This window comes from Apteryx rowi, unplaced genomic scaffold (assembly GCF_003343035.1).
Source record: "Apteryx rowi isolate R43461 unplaced genomic scaffold, aptRow1 scaffold_177, whole genome shotgun sequence".
NCBI lineage: Eukaryota > Metazoa > Chordata > Aves > Apterygiformes > Apterygidae > Apteryx > Apteryx rowi.
Window position 1 is genome coordinate 987,926 of NW_020448052.1, and position 17,368 is coordinate 1,005,293.

Consider the following 17,368-nt stretch of genomic DNA (forward strand, 5'->3'; position numbering starts at 1 on the left):
TTCCCAGGAAAATGCAGTGTTCTCCCAGCCCATGGGAAATGTAGTGCTGTGGTTGCTGTGTCCCAAAAGAGTGCACTTGTGGAAGGTGAAGCTTTCAAAATGTCAGTTATCAAGTTTCGATTAAAAGGCTACTTTTCAGCTATGAGTAGTCAAAAGTAGCAATTATCTCATAATATGCTCCCCCACATCAATTCCAAGGACGGAGGGCCCCTTCTTCCCTTCAGATGTCCTGAACTGCTAAATTGAAAGGTATTTTAGTACATTCCCAAACAAATTAAGAGCATTTTCAGTAAGTATATAATACTTTTTGAAATACTTCCCTCAAGGGATTTTATCTTTCCAAATTTTGCCAGAATATATATGTGCAGTGATGTTAATTGAAAAGGTGGAAGAACAGCAGTAACCATTAGCAACAGTATGCTCCTGGAATGTAGAGAACAACAAGTCATAGCATGCCATGTAGTTTCTTGCAATGGATATTATTTGATGTTTACTCTCAAGTACTTTAAGTATGTTGAAATTGCTTATGTCTCTGTACTTTCTTCCCCGCTCTGTTCATGTTCATTTGTTTTATTCACACTCACATTTTGGTTCAAGTTAAACTGTAAGCATTTGGCTTACAATATTTGGTACTAAAAGCTGTGATCAGGATGAAGCCACACTGTACTAAAAATGCTGTGAAATTGCCAAGTCTAGCTTTAAAAACCCCTGTGGCCAAACATCAGCATTTCTGATGGTTAAACTGATATATGTCCTATTATTCTGCCTGAATTTATCTTTTATTCATTCAATCCTATTAACTTTGATCACTTCTCTTCTTCGTGTTATATATGAGAAGACAAGTAAAAACCTTCTTTCTTCATCATCATTTAGTCAAGCTAGCGTATGTGTAGCTAGAAGTGGCGAAACCTTCAAACATAGCATGTATTTTTGGGTGTGAAACATATTATGAATCAGTAGTGGTTTGAATTCTAAGAAGAGACCTTACTTTTCCAGTTAGAGGCAAAATGTCCTGTGTAGAGTTAATATTTTGCTTCTACTGAATTAAAAACCTTACTCTAGTTTGGGTTAACATGTAGGCCCCAAATTAACCCTAATCCAAACAGAGCTTATTTTCCCTCAATATTGTGTTCAAGATGCTGAAAGTTCCCAGGCTTCTTTCCCAGGCTATTGGCAGCTCAAGAAACTGAACTGTTGTGTATTAAAAAAGAAAAAAAAAAAAAAAACTCCAAAAATCAATTTCTGTTTTCAGTCAGGTACAAAAGTAGTTAATGATTTGTGTCTTCAGGCCGTATTGCAAGCCTAGACCTTTCTACAGCAGTGTCACATAGTCTTAAGTTGTTGGCAGCAAACTCACACAGCATACTCAGAGTTACTGTGCTTATAATGGCTTTTAATAACCAGTGATCTTAACAAATTTCACAGTAATTGAAATGGTTACTTGCAGCTACCACCAGTTTGTTGAACTGGCAATTACAGTAGACCCATAGGTTCTTGGGCTTTATTCTGTCAGAATTGGTCCTGATTTTTCTTTAAATGTATGGCGGTTTATGGAAATTTTCATTTATTAAAAGAATATTAGATAACCTTCCTGAACCCAGCATATTTTCCCACAAATGCCTGGAAGATAGATGAGTTTGCAGTATTTCTTGAAGATTAGTATATCTAGGTCTTAGGCCAAAGGCCATAGCGAATTCTAGTGACAAGAATTCAAAGCATTGCAGTGAAATACTTGTTAACGATATTTCTCCATGTTTAATTTTGGGGGATTTTAGCTAGAGATCCTCAGACTAATTTAGTCATGATATATATGTGCCTTGCTATATATATACACTGTGCCTGGCATGTAGTGGCACATCTGTTAAGTCACATGATCACTGACATCCTAGTCCCTCTCAGGATATGTCAGATTTGACAATGGAAAGTTCTAGCACAGAGAAATACAAGTTCCAACACTGCAACTATATCAAAATGCAAACCTAGAATTGTATCAGAGCTACCAAGTATGGCGTTCAGTTATGTGTTAGCTTTGTCAATTACCTGCAGTGGCTTCCCTGAGGGTGTCAGTTTGTGTAGTTATCTAACTAGTGCATCTTCTCCTCACAAAAGCATTATTTTTCATTTTGACTTTTAATGTGACCTGATAATTAGAATATAAAAACCCCATGAGTTTGCAACTTGTTTCAGGATCCCATTGTCTCATTGTACAATGCCGCATAGTTTATGCTAGGGGATCTTTTGGCTGATGCTGAAGCCCTCTGTTCAGGAATAATTTAACTCACAGTGACCATGAAGCATTCACAATGTGTTCCCACCACAATCTACATAAATTACATAATGTGCATAATTTACTCCCTTCTTGTGCTCTGCTTTAATATCTGCTATCACAAGTGAAACACCAGCGCAAACAACCTTCCAGATTTTGCTGTTCCTGAGGTTCTTAGTCTAGAACTTCTGTTTCAAATGCTTGTTACTCCAACCAACAGAGCATCATTTTCAAAATTGATTTTACTGTTCTTGCTTTTTCTCTATCCTCTGCATAAAGAGATGAGAATGTTAAAGGTGGTCTAGAGGACTTGCAGTGGTAGAAAAAGAAGAAGAAGATGTAGTGAAATCTACAGTATGTATTTTCCTGCTGGCTGTGTGATGTTATGCAAGGTCATGGCAGCTTTAATTTAGATAGAAGCTGGACTGCTGAGGAGCGAGAAGCTGTCATCAACTCTAATCTTCTGACCCCTACATATACCAAACTCATCTCTTAGATGCAGGAATAATCATGTATTTTTTAAATGCCCCCTCTTTTTGATTAATTCAAATTGAATAATAAAAGAACAAGGTCAGATAAAAGGGTGCCTACAGCCAGACTGAACTGAATCTTTACCAGAACAATTTCAAGTTCTGAATGCCTCTTCCTTTCAAAACCTTGCTTTGCTACTACTGTTTCAGCCAGAATCTCAGCAGGCCCTGGAATTAGGGAGAGCAATATCTTGCCTGCTGAGGAAATCACTGCTAGCCTCCAAGCAGCACTTTCTCAGATATATTCTTTGCATACAGTGTATGTTATAGTTCGATTATATGTTCTGGACTTGTTGCTGCAGGCTTTCTAAGGAGAACATAAAACCTTTGTTCTGCTTGAACAAAGAAAAGACAGAAAGATTTTACAGCACTTCAAAAGATTTGAATACTCATATCAGTACAAGTTGATTAGCACTATGTGTCTTTTTTTAAATGGGAGCAGCAGGGCTAATTGTGTTGGGACCATTAATTTGCCATTTACTTTCTATGCTGTTCTTTACAAAAGAATCAGGCCAAGATTTTTGGATGGGTAACGTAGGTGTCTCTGCTACTTGAGACTTCCCATAGAGCCTTATATTCAGAAAATGCTGAACATTTGCTTTCTGAATATCATCTGCAGACAGCATCCAGAAACTGGTTACTTTTGAAAATCCTCATCTCAAGTCTTCACTGAGAATTGTGTCCATAAAATGAAGTTGCCTTTTGATACATGAAACACTGTCTGTGGGATAGATAGTAATAGCATTTATCTGTTAAGAAGCTGTTACACCATTAGAGAAGAACAGCATAATGATACACGTGACTAACTGCTGGAATGGGCTGCTTTGGGAACTGGATGTGGGCTTAGGTGTGAGTCTAATACAATTCTGTAATCTGTTTGAGCCTTGACTATGTCAATGTATCAGCCATATACTTCCATCATGCTCACTGTTTTGCAGTGTGGTGTCAGCACTGTGGAGTTATTACTGAAAGCTTTCTATGTCTCTTTCCCATAATATACAGTTCTATAACCACCCTACAAAACAGCTGGATAAAGATGGATACCTCAGTTGGCACATTCATGACTGAAAGCTGAGGAGAGCTTGTAACCCTATGCAGAACTGTTGGCAGGACATGAGTATGGAGATTTACAGTGAGGTTGGGCAGGTGGCATTCTTGGGAATTAGTGACTGGTGTGATGCAGTTCACCAGCCATGCAGATGTACACAGATCTTCAAGTGAGGAAGTTGCCAGCCTCTCTCAAATACACTTACCAATCCTCCAGAAGCCATTCCTTGTTGATGGAGGTTTGTCATGTAGGAGGTTTAGTTGTGAAGGTCATATCTACATGATATGAGAGAGTATAGTGCAGAGGTGTCTCTGAACAGGCCAGCTCATGCACCAAAGCAGCACAGCTGTATCCATGATACATGTATCTAAAGCAAGTAATTACTTGTGCTGAGATTCAATACAGATTAGCACAGGCAAAGAGCCGTGTTAGAATGACTCTACTGTTTATAGTACCTGAATTAGTTTACATATTTCTCCAGAGCACTGCCATCTTGCTCTTGTTCATACATTCATGTTTTGGAAAAGAAATACTGTTCAGATTTAGGCATACATGTGTATATAAATGTCATTTGAATGTTTTCTTGTGTTTGGAATTAACAGGGTGTGGCTCAGAGATACAAAGGTCCAGGATCATTGTTGTTACTAATTTATATATTATGGCAGTGTCCAGAACATGACAGGCTCTAAGGGAAGCACAATCTCCATTCAAGAATTTGAAATAGGGAGAATGAAAAGCAGATTAAAGATAGGAGCAATAGATGCAGCAAGCACAGGTAGGAACACTTATACAAGGGCTCCTTTCCTGGTGCAAAGATCTGAAATTTAAAAGAATGTACTGAATGAAGCTAAATCAATGGATTTTGTTTTTATTCTAATAGTGTGTTAGAAAACTATTTTTTAGGCTTATCCTTTACTATTTAGTTCTAAAGGAATAAAGAATGCCTTTAGAATACATGGGGCAACATAACAGATACTGTAGAGGGGTGTGGAAAGAAAAACACTGGAGAGGTGGGTGTACCTGATGAGATTCATTTTATGCTCTCTCCTGAATGTCAGCAAGGATCTGGGTCCTACTGCAGTAGACCTATACATGTTAAAAACAAAGAGATTTTTTTCCAGTATAACTGATGTTAATAGAAAAACAGAGCTAAAATGACTGGAAGGAGAGGGAGAAAAAGAGCTAATTTGTTGCAACCTATTCGGTGCTATGTTTGGTTTTGAGAGTAAGGACAAAATAATAAATATGATGGATACTACAACAGGAACATGCAAAATGCCCCAGAGAGTCAAAGCAACAGGTGGGAAAGGAGACTGGCAATTCTGGATTGACTGTTGTGTGATCCAGATAGCTGGTCACTAGTTTGTCTTGTTATCCTCAATTCTGTTGCTGTCCCAAGAAGTCAGTAAAAAGATGGTTTGATTGAAACCCTAAGGAAGTATGGTCATTATTATTTTTTGCTGAAAAGAAAGGTAAATAAAAAATTTTCTCCAATTGACATTGCCCTTACGGTCCAAATCCAAACCTTTTGTTTCATTTTTGGATTATATGGCCTTTGTTCTACTGTTTTCTTCTTCATCTTAAAAATTAATATTCATTTTAAAACATAGTATGGCATTTGAAAATAAAAATTAGAATATTTCTAAGTAAAACAATAATTTAAATTCCTTAGGCTTCCCCTGCTTGTCTTCTGAGTTTCTCTGGCTGAATCTGCTTGTCAAATTCAAACTGAACTTGAACCAAACTCCCTCCAGACTACATCTCTAAGTCAGTTCACTAGTACTTTCTCCTCCCCTGCCCACTCCCAAATAAAGGAACAAAGATCCCTTTCTAGGGAGAAAGGTACCTAGCCACCACTTTTTCTCAAGTTACTTATGGATCTTTGTTTTCATGGTAAGAGATCGATGATGATATGTCCGGATTTGCCTTTCCATGAATTCCAGTTATAAACTGGAAATAGGAGGTTATTATCAAACCTTTCAGCAAGGAAGCATATATGCATCTCACAACAAACACTGTGGTTTCCATGTTGCCAATATGTACTGTGTAGATGAATATCCTTCTAACCACAGGCTAGCACAGTACACTGTGTGCCAACAGGCTGATAACGTGCTACTTTCTTGTCATGGAGTTGCAAAGATCAGAGTTTGCTCTGGAAAAATATTTTTGTGATATTAGCAGCTGGATGTGTCAAAGCTATTTCTCCTTGGCAGAGCAGAAATCTTACTGGTGGATTAAGACTGTTGATCTGGGAGGCTCTGCAAGGAAGCAGTGGTCCCCAAATGAGGGAAGAAAGTGAGTCATTTATAATTTGAGGCTTTTTAGTCCATTTATAAAATGAACTAAATGGTTGAAAATCCTTGTAGTAGCTGCAATCAAAATAGATCACTTTGAAACTATCTGCTCCTTGTATTGTCAGCAGGCTCCTGGGATGGACTATTCACTCCTAGCATGGTTTTCAGCATGGTTATCTATAGTCTGTTCTCAGTACACAGTCGTTGACCTTTTATTGTCTAGACCCTTCTTAATCATATTACACCAGTTTTGTTCTTGGCTCTCTTGAAAGTAGCACCCTAATATTCAAGGCAAGCTAAGATTCGGAAGGCTTTTTTCCTTTTTGGATGACAGTTTGTAGAAAAGGGTGGAGGTCATCCGAAGTCAAATTCAGCATGATGCCACCTGTCAAATTGCATAGAAGAACTTGAATTTTAAGTATCCATTTCATCAGCCTTTCTCTATAATTGTGGCTTAGTGATGTTATTTTCAGCTCTAGACTGTAGATAGAAAAAATGTGTTTCATCTTCTTGATTAACACATATCCTTCATCAAAAGCTACCTCTTTCCATTTTTTGTAGCATTTTGATGACAGTTCTATAGGTTCTTTGCTAGCTGATGCTGTTCCACACCAGATCACTTTTCTCTCTAACTAGATGATGTCAGAAGCTTTGCAGAATAAAGCTAATTAGTGGGCAAGGAGAAAATGGTGATGAGGTAGCAATAACTTTTACATTTAGATAGCGTAACACTTTCCATTACAAAAAGTTCGTGTGACTTTTTTTTTCTTTTTTAGTGAAAAGGTCTTACACCTCCATTTATATTCATTAGAAAGTAAGGAGACAAACCTCAGGCTAGAGAAATGATTTTTTCTTCTACCTGTTAAATTTTGTCCTGCTTCAGCTGAACAGGAACACTTTAACAGAGACATTCTAAATGGCCGGGCCCCCAGGGCTGCGAGAGCTGCAGCAGGAGCAGCAGCTGTACCGCTTGGAAGGCGTGAAAGCCAGAAGTTGTTCTGCAGCGGCTGTATGGCCAGCTTAAGGACTTGGTGATGGTTAGATCTTTTCATTCTCAACAATATTCACCAGCTGCAGCTCACATCTCCAGCCTCCTATTTTCCATCATTAGAGGCAGGTGAAAGAACTCCCCTTCATCCTCCACCTACTGGTGGGGAAAATTGAAAGAACTAGATCAGATTCCTCCCCGGTGGTGCCGAGACCTAGCATGTTTTCTCTCTGCAGTCAGTGAAAGTAGCAGTCTTCACTGTGACTGCTTACACGTGCAAAGTGTGCTGTTCCAGACCTCATGAGGAAGAGGATTGCATTTGATGTAAGCATTTTTTAAAACAGCATGGAAGACACTACAGTAACAGCTAAAAGATACTGAATGTACTTTACTGACTGCTGGCACAACCTTAATTCTGCTCCTTGTGAAGAAATACCATAAGAGTAGATGGATATTCAGTATGTACAGAATAAATTGGCTCTGTTTGCTGGACGTTTGTGAGCCACCTCCTTTCTGTAAGCTGTGCAGCTGTTGGGTGGCACAGAGTGCAAGCTGAGATCCCCAGCTGCCTATCCAACCATCTAGGGAAAGGACCTGACTGTATTCTGTTTAGGCATGGTTCTGAATTACGCAGTCCTACAATTTTTATTCCTTGATACAGTTGCCTCAGCCAATGACTGAGTCAAATGCAAAAGGAAAAATTAAGTTCATATGGGTAAATGTAGGTTGGACATTTTCTCAGTTAATACTCAACTTGGTAACCTAAATACGTTTTAGTGTAATTAATTACACAATCTGTATAACTATTCAGTTATACATATACGGTAATTTATACAATTTATACATACATGGTAAATTATATATATATGGTAATCATATAAAATTTGTCTTTCAGAACTGTATCCAAAATTACCTGTTCCAGATGATGATAAGAAGTGATACTTTGTTTCTAGGGCTTTTAACTATATCCCAATACTGATAAACTTCAATTAATTAGTCTTCTCAATGTCTCTGGAAAGCAAGTTAGTGTAAGCCTTGGGTCTCTGAGGCTGTGTAAGTAACATTTAATACAGATTTCAGAGAAGACTCTAGCATAATATATGTAAGTTTGAATGCTGGAAGTATATATGTGAATGTATATTTGTACACATATACATATGCAAATATATTTGTGGCAACATACATGGAATGACTTGTGACCAGCCCTATAGAGATTTGATTAAGGCAGGCCTGAATGACTGAAAATAGTTATTCCATGTATAAGATTAGCAAAGGACTGATTACTTGCTCCAAGTAGCTTAAAGATCATGACGGGTTTCTAAATCTCTGTACCTCTGGATTTTAAATCCATATCAACCTCTGTCTTCATATATAAGTTAAGTTATGCTTTTGTTGCTCTGGGAAATTCTGTTTCCTGAAGAAAAGTCTTTTAATTCTATGTAGGGTTTCTTTTAGGTTTAAGAGTAATTGAAAAATCACGAGGGAATTAATGAAATCGATGAGTTTACAGGAAGAAATTCTTGTTTTTACTTTTAACCTCTTTATGCGATGCAGCCTGGAGTATCATGGTTTACTTACAGGCTGGTAAAGAATTTACTTTGTCTGTAATCTGACTGTTTATTTAAAGTAAAAATTGAAGGGCATGAAAGGACTTTACATTCTCCAGGTAGGAGAATCATTCTTAAGTAAAGAAATTGTTCTCATGATTAAAATGCTACCCCACATTTCAGGAGGCTAGAGTTGAAGCCTGGGTTTGCAAACTTCCTATGTGAATACTGGCAAGTCACTTAATTTCTCTGTTCTCAAATTCCTGTTTTACAAAACTAAAAAAAAAAAAAGTTTTACTCATACTCTTTATCTGTCTTGTTTACCAAATTAGTAAATTCTCTGGGCACAGACTATGAGCTGGAGAGATGCTGTACTTAGAAATATGAGGACTTGTGTATTTAGAACTGAGTGGGTTTTTTTAAACAAACAGTAAATGCAGCACATGTTCTTGTTGACCACACTTTACAAAAAGTGTAATTAAAAAAAAAATTAATGTTTTAATGTTATATCCTAAATAAAATCCATTTGGAAAATGTCATGATGTTTGATAGTTTTTAAAAGAAATGTTTTTAAATTATATTTTCATCTAAAGATGACATTTATAAAAAATGTTACAAGGTAAAAATAAAAGTTAAGATTCAAATCACTCACTGTTTTGTTTTGAGCTTAGATGATTTCTCTGTTATTGAGGCAAACAGAAGTACTTGGAGGTTGTTTTGCTTCTTTTGAATGTTTTTTAATAAAAACTTGCTATACTGAATATTTTAAAATCTTTCTGATTATGTCTCTAACCTGGAAAAATCCAATATATGTTCAGTTTTAACTGGATGTAAAACCCAATGAGAATATTCCACTGATTCCTTCAGACTTTTCTTTCTTAACATGGTGCATTCTTAGTATTCAGTAACTAGGAGTGTCCCTGGTTGAAGCTGATTTATTTTTATCCCTGTGTTTCATAGGTATATGTTTTATATTTCACTTTGCCTTTTTTTTTTTTTTTTTTTTTTGACAGGCGCAGGGTGCTAGCTATATCTGGCGGAATTGAATATATTGGGAATCTTCGCTGGGAACTTGCATTATGCCTTCTCGCCGCTTGGACTATCTGCTATTTTTGCATTTGGAAAGGAACAAAGTCAACTGGAAAGGTGAAGTTAAAACTCTGTGTATTAGCTGAAGTATGACTTTTATGCCCCAAATCCTGTGTGTTGTCATTTACATTTATTCAAATCAGAATGGTAGAATTTTAAATGTCTTACATTGCTGTAGGTAACTGTACTTCAGGGTATATAAGGTATAATGTAACGTAATTACAAATCAGTCATACTTCATTTTGCTTCTTTTGCTTTTGGCAATCTGTTTTTTGTCTAATTGTCTTAGATGAGGCTGTTTTCTTTGCTAATTTAACATACTATATGAGTTACAAATTCTTGAGCCTTGAAATCAATACTGAGTCAATTTGATTTCTTTGCACAGGGTATCCAAAATTTGAATTTGATTCTAAATTGAAAGGATTTGAAAATCCCAGTAACACAGGCAAATTACACAGATAGACTGAGAGAATTCAGAAATATAAGTAAGAATTCAGAAATAAAAGTGTACAATTCAGAAGTATAAGTAGACTGGAAAAAATGCAAATTGTCATCATTAAATTGTCTACAGTTCAAGGAAGAACATCAAAAGCAGGAATAGTGAAAAACCTGAAAGAGATGAAGCTGGATTAATTAGGAAAAAAAAAAATCCAGTAATCCCTTGTAATTTATAGAGTGAATGCCATTGCATACTGAATATCCAGCAGAGAGAGACTACTTTAAGGAAGTCATGTGGTGCTTGGGAGGTTGCCCCTAGAGTAGTACAAGACAGAGTTCTGAGTAGAACATACGATTCGTGGGCTAAACAGAGAGAGGAAAATAGTCACCGTTTTGGAGAGGGTCCAAAAAAAAAAAAACCACTCTTTTCTCTTACTGAATCTAAAGAATACATGAAATACGTTGGTGGATTGAAATATTTTTTGTTTATTTAATTTTCAGATGTTTATTACTTGCTTAGTTTGGAAGTATGCCTGTCTTTTTTGCTTCTTTTTTTAATAGGCTACATTTATAAATGAAACGTGATTGAAATGAAAAGTTTTTTTTTTTTAATGTCAAAATGAAATGTTTCAGCTTTGTCAACTACACATCCTTCTTCCTCTCAAAATTTTGGCTTTAAACTATTTGGTGAATTCAGTCTCTATTTGCCAACTGTGTCAGTCAATCTGGAGCTGCATTTTTCATCTGAGCATTTGTGCACATGGATTTATGCAGCCCTACTTTTTATCAACTCGCTGCACAAAAGATGCTGAGAAAGACTGTTTAGAGATACAAATGAAACAGGAATAGTTTAGAGGGAAGAGAAAAAGACCCAAAGCCAAAAATGTAAAGAAGCAAAGGTGAAATAAGGGAATGACAAGATAAATACCCCTATGTTTTTGAAGCGTGCACACCAGGGAGATACAGGAATGGTTTAGAGTTGTCTGAGGAGCTGCCACTGGTAGTAAAGAAGTGACACTGAGCAAAAATAACTTCTCCTGCCTGTCAAAAAGAATGTCTGAAGATGGAGATATATTCTACCGTAGAATAATCTTGTCTCAAAGGTGGAGGAAAAAACACACACTGTGTGTGTGTGTATACACATGCATGCATGCACAGTTGTGCAAAACCAAAGTACTTAAGAAAAATAGTATTGTACGAATCATTCACTGATGGGGAGGGGCTCAAGTGATCACAAGGAAGGTACATTTTGTATTTCTGCATTTCTGTGGTTTACATTTAAGTTTCTCTTGGTCTTCATATACATAACACACCAGATTTCTTCAACTTGCACCATTTCCCCAGAAATAGTTCCCACATTTTGGAAGTGATTAAAGTGAAACTGACCTGTTTGAGAGACCATTCTTCTCATAGCTTAGCTAAAACCTCAGCTTACTAGTAGGTGGAATAAATATTATTTTATGTCAGTGTAATTTTGATAACTGCCTTCCTGATGAGGTTAACTGAAACAGCATGATAGAGACTTGTCTTTTCTTGTCCAGTTGAAATAAGATGATAAACTTTTCAAATAAGCAGAAATAACAGGTACTCTTGGAACAAAAATGGAAAAAAAAAGAAATTAGTACTCAGTATTCTGCTTTATAGATCTCAAGCCAAAAAACATTGGGGTCTTGTAGTAGGTAGCTTATCATATATTTACGCTACTTAGAATGGTTTGCCATGTGCAGCAGTTCTGTTTCCAAAATCCTGAAGAAGCAGATAGGTAGATTCCTGTGTTACTCAGGACACCCTGCAGTCTTCAGCAGCCTGTCCAGGCAGAGGATCCATTGCTTATCAAGGAACATGCAGTAAGGATCTTTCATAGGCAATATCGGTCCTTTCTTATTCCAGTTCTGCTCCTCTAATTGGTAAAGGAAGCTTTTACTAGATGAATATGCAGCATTGCAGTTGGTTTCCAGTAATATATTTTTTCCTGGAGGTAAATAAATGTCCTTTTTCAGACTGACTTAAGAATTTTAATGTTCTTACACATCTCTTATTACAGCCAAGGTCGCTGGAAATGTTTGTCTTCTCACTGCCTCCCCAGACTAGCTAGGCACATATATAGCAGTCAGGTGTTGTAGATGCTACAAACGAAAGAAGTGCTTTGAAATAGAGATGGCAGAGCGGTCTTCTTGGCTGCAGTTTCTGTTTCTGATATAATGGTGTTTTGAAAGTTCATTTTTGAACTCATCCAGTCATTGTCTTTCACACTAGATTGAGTTTATCGTGTGCTTGTTTCCAGGAAACATTTAAGGTGCTCCTAGATTATGGTAATATTAAAAGTGTTTTTAAACTAGCACGTTGAATTTACTTGACACTTTAGGTGGATCGAGTAATTTTAATGTTATAAGACATTTAATCAAAGTGGAAAACTGCTTAGATTTTTATCACTTTCAGAAACATTTTCAAAGGGATATGTGTCTATGGGCCAGAACGGAGAGAGAGAGAGAAGGGGAAAGAGAAAGAGAGGAAGTGGAGAAGAGGAGAGAGAGAAAGAGAGAGAAACTTGCCATGTTCACCTGTTTGGTGAAATATTCAGAGGTTTACTCCTTTCCTCTTTTTACCCTTCATCTTAATGCATAGTGAAAAGAAAAATCCAAGCCTTAAAAGCTGTCATAAAATAAAACCATCATTCTCCAGCTAGCACTAACACAAAACTCCTCTACTCAGATTATGAATGTTTAATATTTTAATATATTTAATATATTAAATCTAACATAAAGCTGAACTCCACAGGAAGCATTTGTGGCACAGTTAGTGAGATGTTTCAACCTTTTCCCAGTATTGCTCTTCAGTTGTCACTTTCTCACCATTTTATAATCCCATTTTGACAGATGTTATAGCCAAATAATTTCAGGCAGCTCTCACAGCTTTCAGGGGAACCATATCGTGCCCTGTCTGAGGTTCTGTCCCATTAACAATTGAATTGTAGACATACTTGAAGTTATTTGTATGCTAGCTTTCATATTTAATATAGTGCAGATACACTAAATGCAGGATCTTTGAATGAGAAACTCAAACAAAATCAAAAGGAAAAAATATGACAATATGTAATGTGTTATGTATATATTGCATCTTGCTAAGCTTGATGTCACTTGATAGCCATCTTGTCCAGAAGTATTTTCAGAAGCTAGCATCAAATGCTTCCAAAGATGAAGTAAGAACTCTGTAGAAGCCTAGTGAAGGTTAATTTTCAAACATAGTAGGTATCATCCTAGTCTCTGAACATTAGGGCTTGGTTTAGTATCTTATCTTTCCAAAATGTTTATGATTATTATTTATAACAATTTTGGATATTTCTATAATGTATATACATACATAGTCAGTTGATGAGTCATGTTAATTTTTTGATTTTTCATGTAACATTCATGAAATCTTGAGGTATCTATGAATAGGGAAAAACAGTTCCTTTTGTAGATTTTGGCTTTCCATCTCTTAATTCTACTAAACAACTGCTTGCTTCACACTTTGATAAAAGGGACATCAGAAGATCTTAATCTATTTTTCCTATAAACATTGCTGAAGTACGTAATCCTAATTTTCCAATTTTGTTTTGATGAGAGTTTTTTCAGATAATGATCACTCCTCTGAGCTCACAGCAGGTCCTCACTCATAGCAAGCTCTGCACAATTTCTTTTGAAGTGAGGAGATTGGTAGACTTACGTAAAGGCATTGTACATCCCTGTCATATTCATCAGTCCATTACTTTTCTGTTCAAGCATCTTGCTTACTTTTTGAATGCATCAACATATCTCTATCAGGAGCTGATATTGTTAATTTATAACTGTGCAAGGTACACAGAATTATAGAATCACAAGATTGTCAGTTTGGAAGGGACCTTGGGAAGTCTCTTGTCCAGACTCTTGCTCAAAGCAGGGTGAACACTGAATTCAGACTGGTTTGCTTAGTGCTTCATTCAGCTGAATTTTAAAAAACTCTTAAGGACAGAGATTTCACAATTCTTGGGGCAGCCTGTTCCTATTCATAATTGTTCTCATGACATGAGTCTTTTTTTCTTTTTTTCTTTCCCACATACAGTGTTTGTTCCAATATTTAATTTTATTTGTTACTGAATTATATATTCATTTGCTTGGCTTGTTTATATTTTTATCATCCACTCCTGACTAAAACGCTTTTTTTTTTAATATGTGTTGCTACATAGCAAGTATAGAATGGTTTTGAGTGCCTGCAATTATTCATGCAAATAGAATAACTTGAAAACAAACTTGTATATTTATATTAATAAACTAACAGTTGCATTTTTTTCTTCAAGTCTTTAATTCCCAGTCAGCATCACTGGCCTATTTATGAATGGCAGTTACAGTTAATCAGCATACAGTATGACACACAATTGTGGGACAGCTGATCAAGCTTGCCCATGTCTGTATGACATGGTTACTTTATCTGCTTCTGAATAAAAGAGCATTTTTTCTTCCCACCCTAATGAGGAATTGAAGCAAAAGTGTTAAAAAGCAACCTGAAGTCTTCCTGTCATTTTCAAATATGGACGTTAGAACATTTTACCACAACCCAAGCTTTGCATTTTTAAGTATGATACCTGCTGTTGTAGCCATGGAGAAAAAAGCAAAGTTTCATATAAAAGAGAAACTAACATAGTAATGATTAATACATATAGGGTACAAGGACTGATTGAGACAGTGATTGCAATAAACTGCCCGTGTTCATATGCAATATCATTTACATTTCTGGGAAAATCATGTAAAGACCCTTCCAGCCTTGTTACAAAGAGTTGAATCTAATGAATGGTTCTTTGGTAAGTTGTTATGAAACATTGAGAAATACATAACAATGCGAAATCTGTTGAAGACTTCAACAGGTCCATCAAAGGGTATTATAGGTAAACATTGCCAAAAAGACAGGTTTCATCCCACAGAACATTTGCAACAAGTAATACTGCTGTATGAATTTGTACCTCAAACCATTTTCTTCTTTGCTTTCAACTTGCTTTTGATTATTTTTACATAGAACATATTGTAATGAAAGTTGCAATAGAATGCCTTATTAAATAACAAATTGTTTACAAAAATGAATGATTAAAAAAGCTTATGTTCCTTACAAAACAGTAAACTGCAGTCAGATTTACAGATTGCTCCTATTTACTTTCTGAAACTATTCCATAAAGAAAATTGGGAATCACCAATACATGTGATTATTTCTGCTAGGATATGACTGATATAATCTGTTTGGGTAATACTCATTTGAAAAAACCTGGATAACTGGAGGCAAATTGCTTTTGGGCTGAGAAACATTATTAAATGAGTTGTAAATAAAACAAAAAATCAGTCTGTTTTAAAACTGTAGACCAGGTTTTGTCATTTACACATCATTGTAGGGTCAACATTCTGATATTAAGTGTTAAAATGGATATTGTTGTGCACCTTCAAGATTTAGGGGTTCTTTAATATTAGAGTATAAACCTGATGGATCTTCATGAATGAGTTTCATTTGTATCATTAAAAACTCTACTTCTGTTCTTTACCCATAGTCAAACCCAAATAGAAAGTTCTTTCATGTTGTTTTGTACTTCCCGGTAGTCCCTGGCCAATATGTGGTGAGAAATCTTTCTGATGGAATTTCAGGATCCTCTAGAAGAAGGATAAGTCTCACAGGAGTCCATTCTTAAAATTTTTCCCAGAACTAATACAAGTATCACAGAGATAAGTTTCAGTAGTCTCTGAATATTGTTCAGTCTGACTTCCAGATCTTTGGATCCTTTCTTAGTCTTTGTATTGAGTTCCCTGAAGTTCAACACCATCCTGATCTCACTTTATGCTGTCTCTCTACTTGATATACTTTAAAACTACAGTAGAGGGGCAGGCTAATAAAAATAGAGGCTGATGCTGAAAGAAAAGGTCAGGAGTGTTGTGCTGTCACAAGGACATGGAGAAAGCATCAACTCCTTCACAGGTATCAAGTGTCTACAAAACATTCTAGAAAAGTAAACCCAGAGCAAAGATCCAGTGTGTCCTGTTAAAAGCTTTGGATGTTGCCCTAAAACAAAGTTGCTTGACTTAAACCATATTCAACTAGAAAATGTCTTGCACACCATCTTATCAAGCTTTGACTTAAAAACATGCTAGAAAACGTTAATATGATTCTGCTTATGACTTGCTACCTCCTTTCAGTCTGTCGGTACTTCATTACCCATAGCACAGAATGCACTGCTGAAAGCTATTAATATGCTCACAACTGTATGACGATTTCCCCTGTATAAGCTACTCGTTCTACATAAGCATGAGTTTTCTAAGATACTTGATTAAAGAGTCATGAAAGTCAAAACATGAAAGAATAGAATAATGATTACGCAATATCTCCTCATGAAATATTTATGAATTTTACCCTAATTTATCACTGGATAGCTCTGAAAAGGATGCTGTTTGTTTAAGAAAATCATTTGCAATTCATCACTGTAAATGATTAAAAATGACCTTTGAAGCTTTCTTGGTGAAGTAGCTAGCATATGTTAACATAAAGGTATGAGACCTTCTGAATTTTTTGTCACCTTTATTATTCATTCAATTATTTGAAAAGCTGTAAAAACCTTAGCAAAGCAGACAACTTTCTTGTCCTAAAGGAACAGCAGTACCATTTTACCTACCAAGATTTGGGGTTGAATGCATATAGGTGGTGGCATAATTTGTTATTAAGCTGATAAGTTTTTTTTCTCTGTTTGCTGTGTATGTGCATAATGTCTTAACCTGTAATGTTCTCCATAGTTCTTTTGAACTTAATGGTTCTGACTGAAGCTGCCGTACTCTAAATGATATGCTTGGCAAACCTGGTTGGATTCCATACAGACTCCCCAATTTTTCCTGGTCTGTTTTATTTGTGCTTTACATGTACAGCTTAGATAAGATTATTGTAAAGGTTTATGTTGGTTTTTATAGTCTTGGTAAATATGATGGTCTTAAGCTTGATTTTGTGAAATTCATTTGTTGCCTGGTTGTTGTCTTTCCCAATGCTGAGCTGTCCCTTACTACTTTGTTCCACTGATTAGTTTGATCTGCTCAGTTGGACACAGCAAAGGGCTGTGTAAGAGTAATTTGTCAAGAAACTCTATGCAAGTCCATATTAATGCTGTGTGTTAAAAGGTCAGAGGTTGGAG

General features: G+C 36.1%; 1 protein-coding gene across 1 annotated transcript in view; it reads left to right on the forward strand.

Annotated features, from left to right (window-relative positions):
- The window catches only part of SLC6A11 (solute carrier family 6 member 11), a 106,607-nt gene that overhangs the window by 22,140 nt on the left and 67,099 nt on the right, over window positions 1–17,368 (forward strand). Inside the window, exon 5 of the mRNA XM_026061167.1 lies at window positions 9,687–9,819. Within this exon, the coding sequence (XP_025916952.1) occupies window positions 9,687–9,819 (133 nt within the window). The remainder of the gene's footprint in view (window positions 1–9,686; window positions 9,820–17,368) is intronic.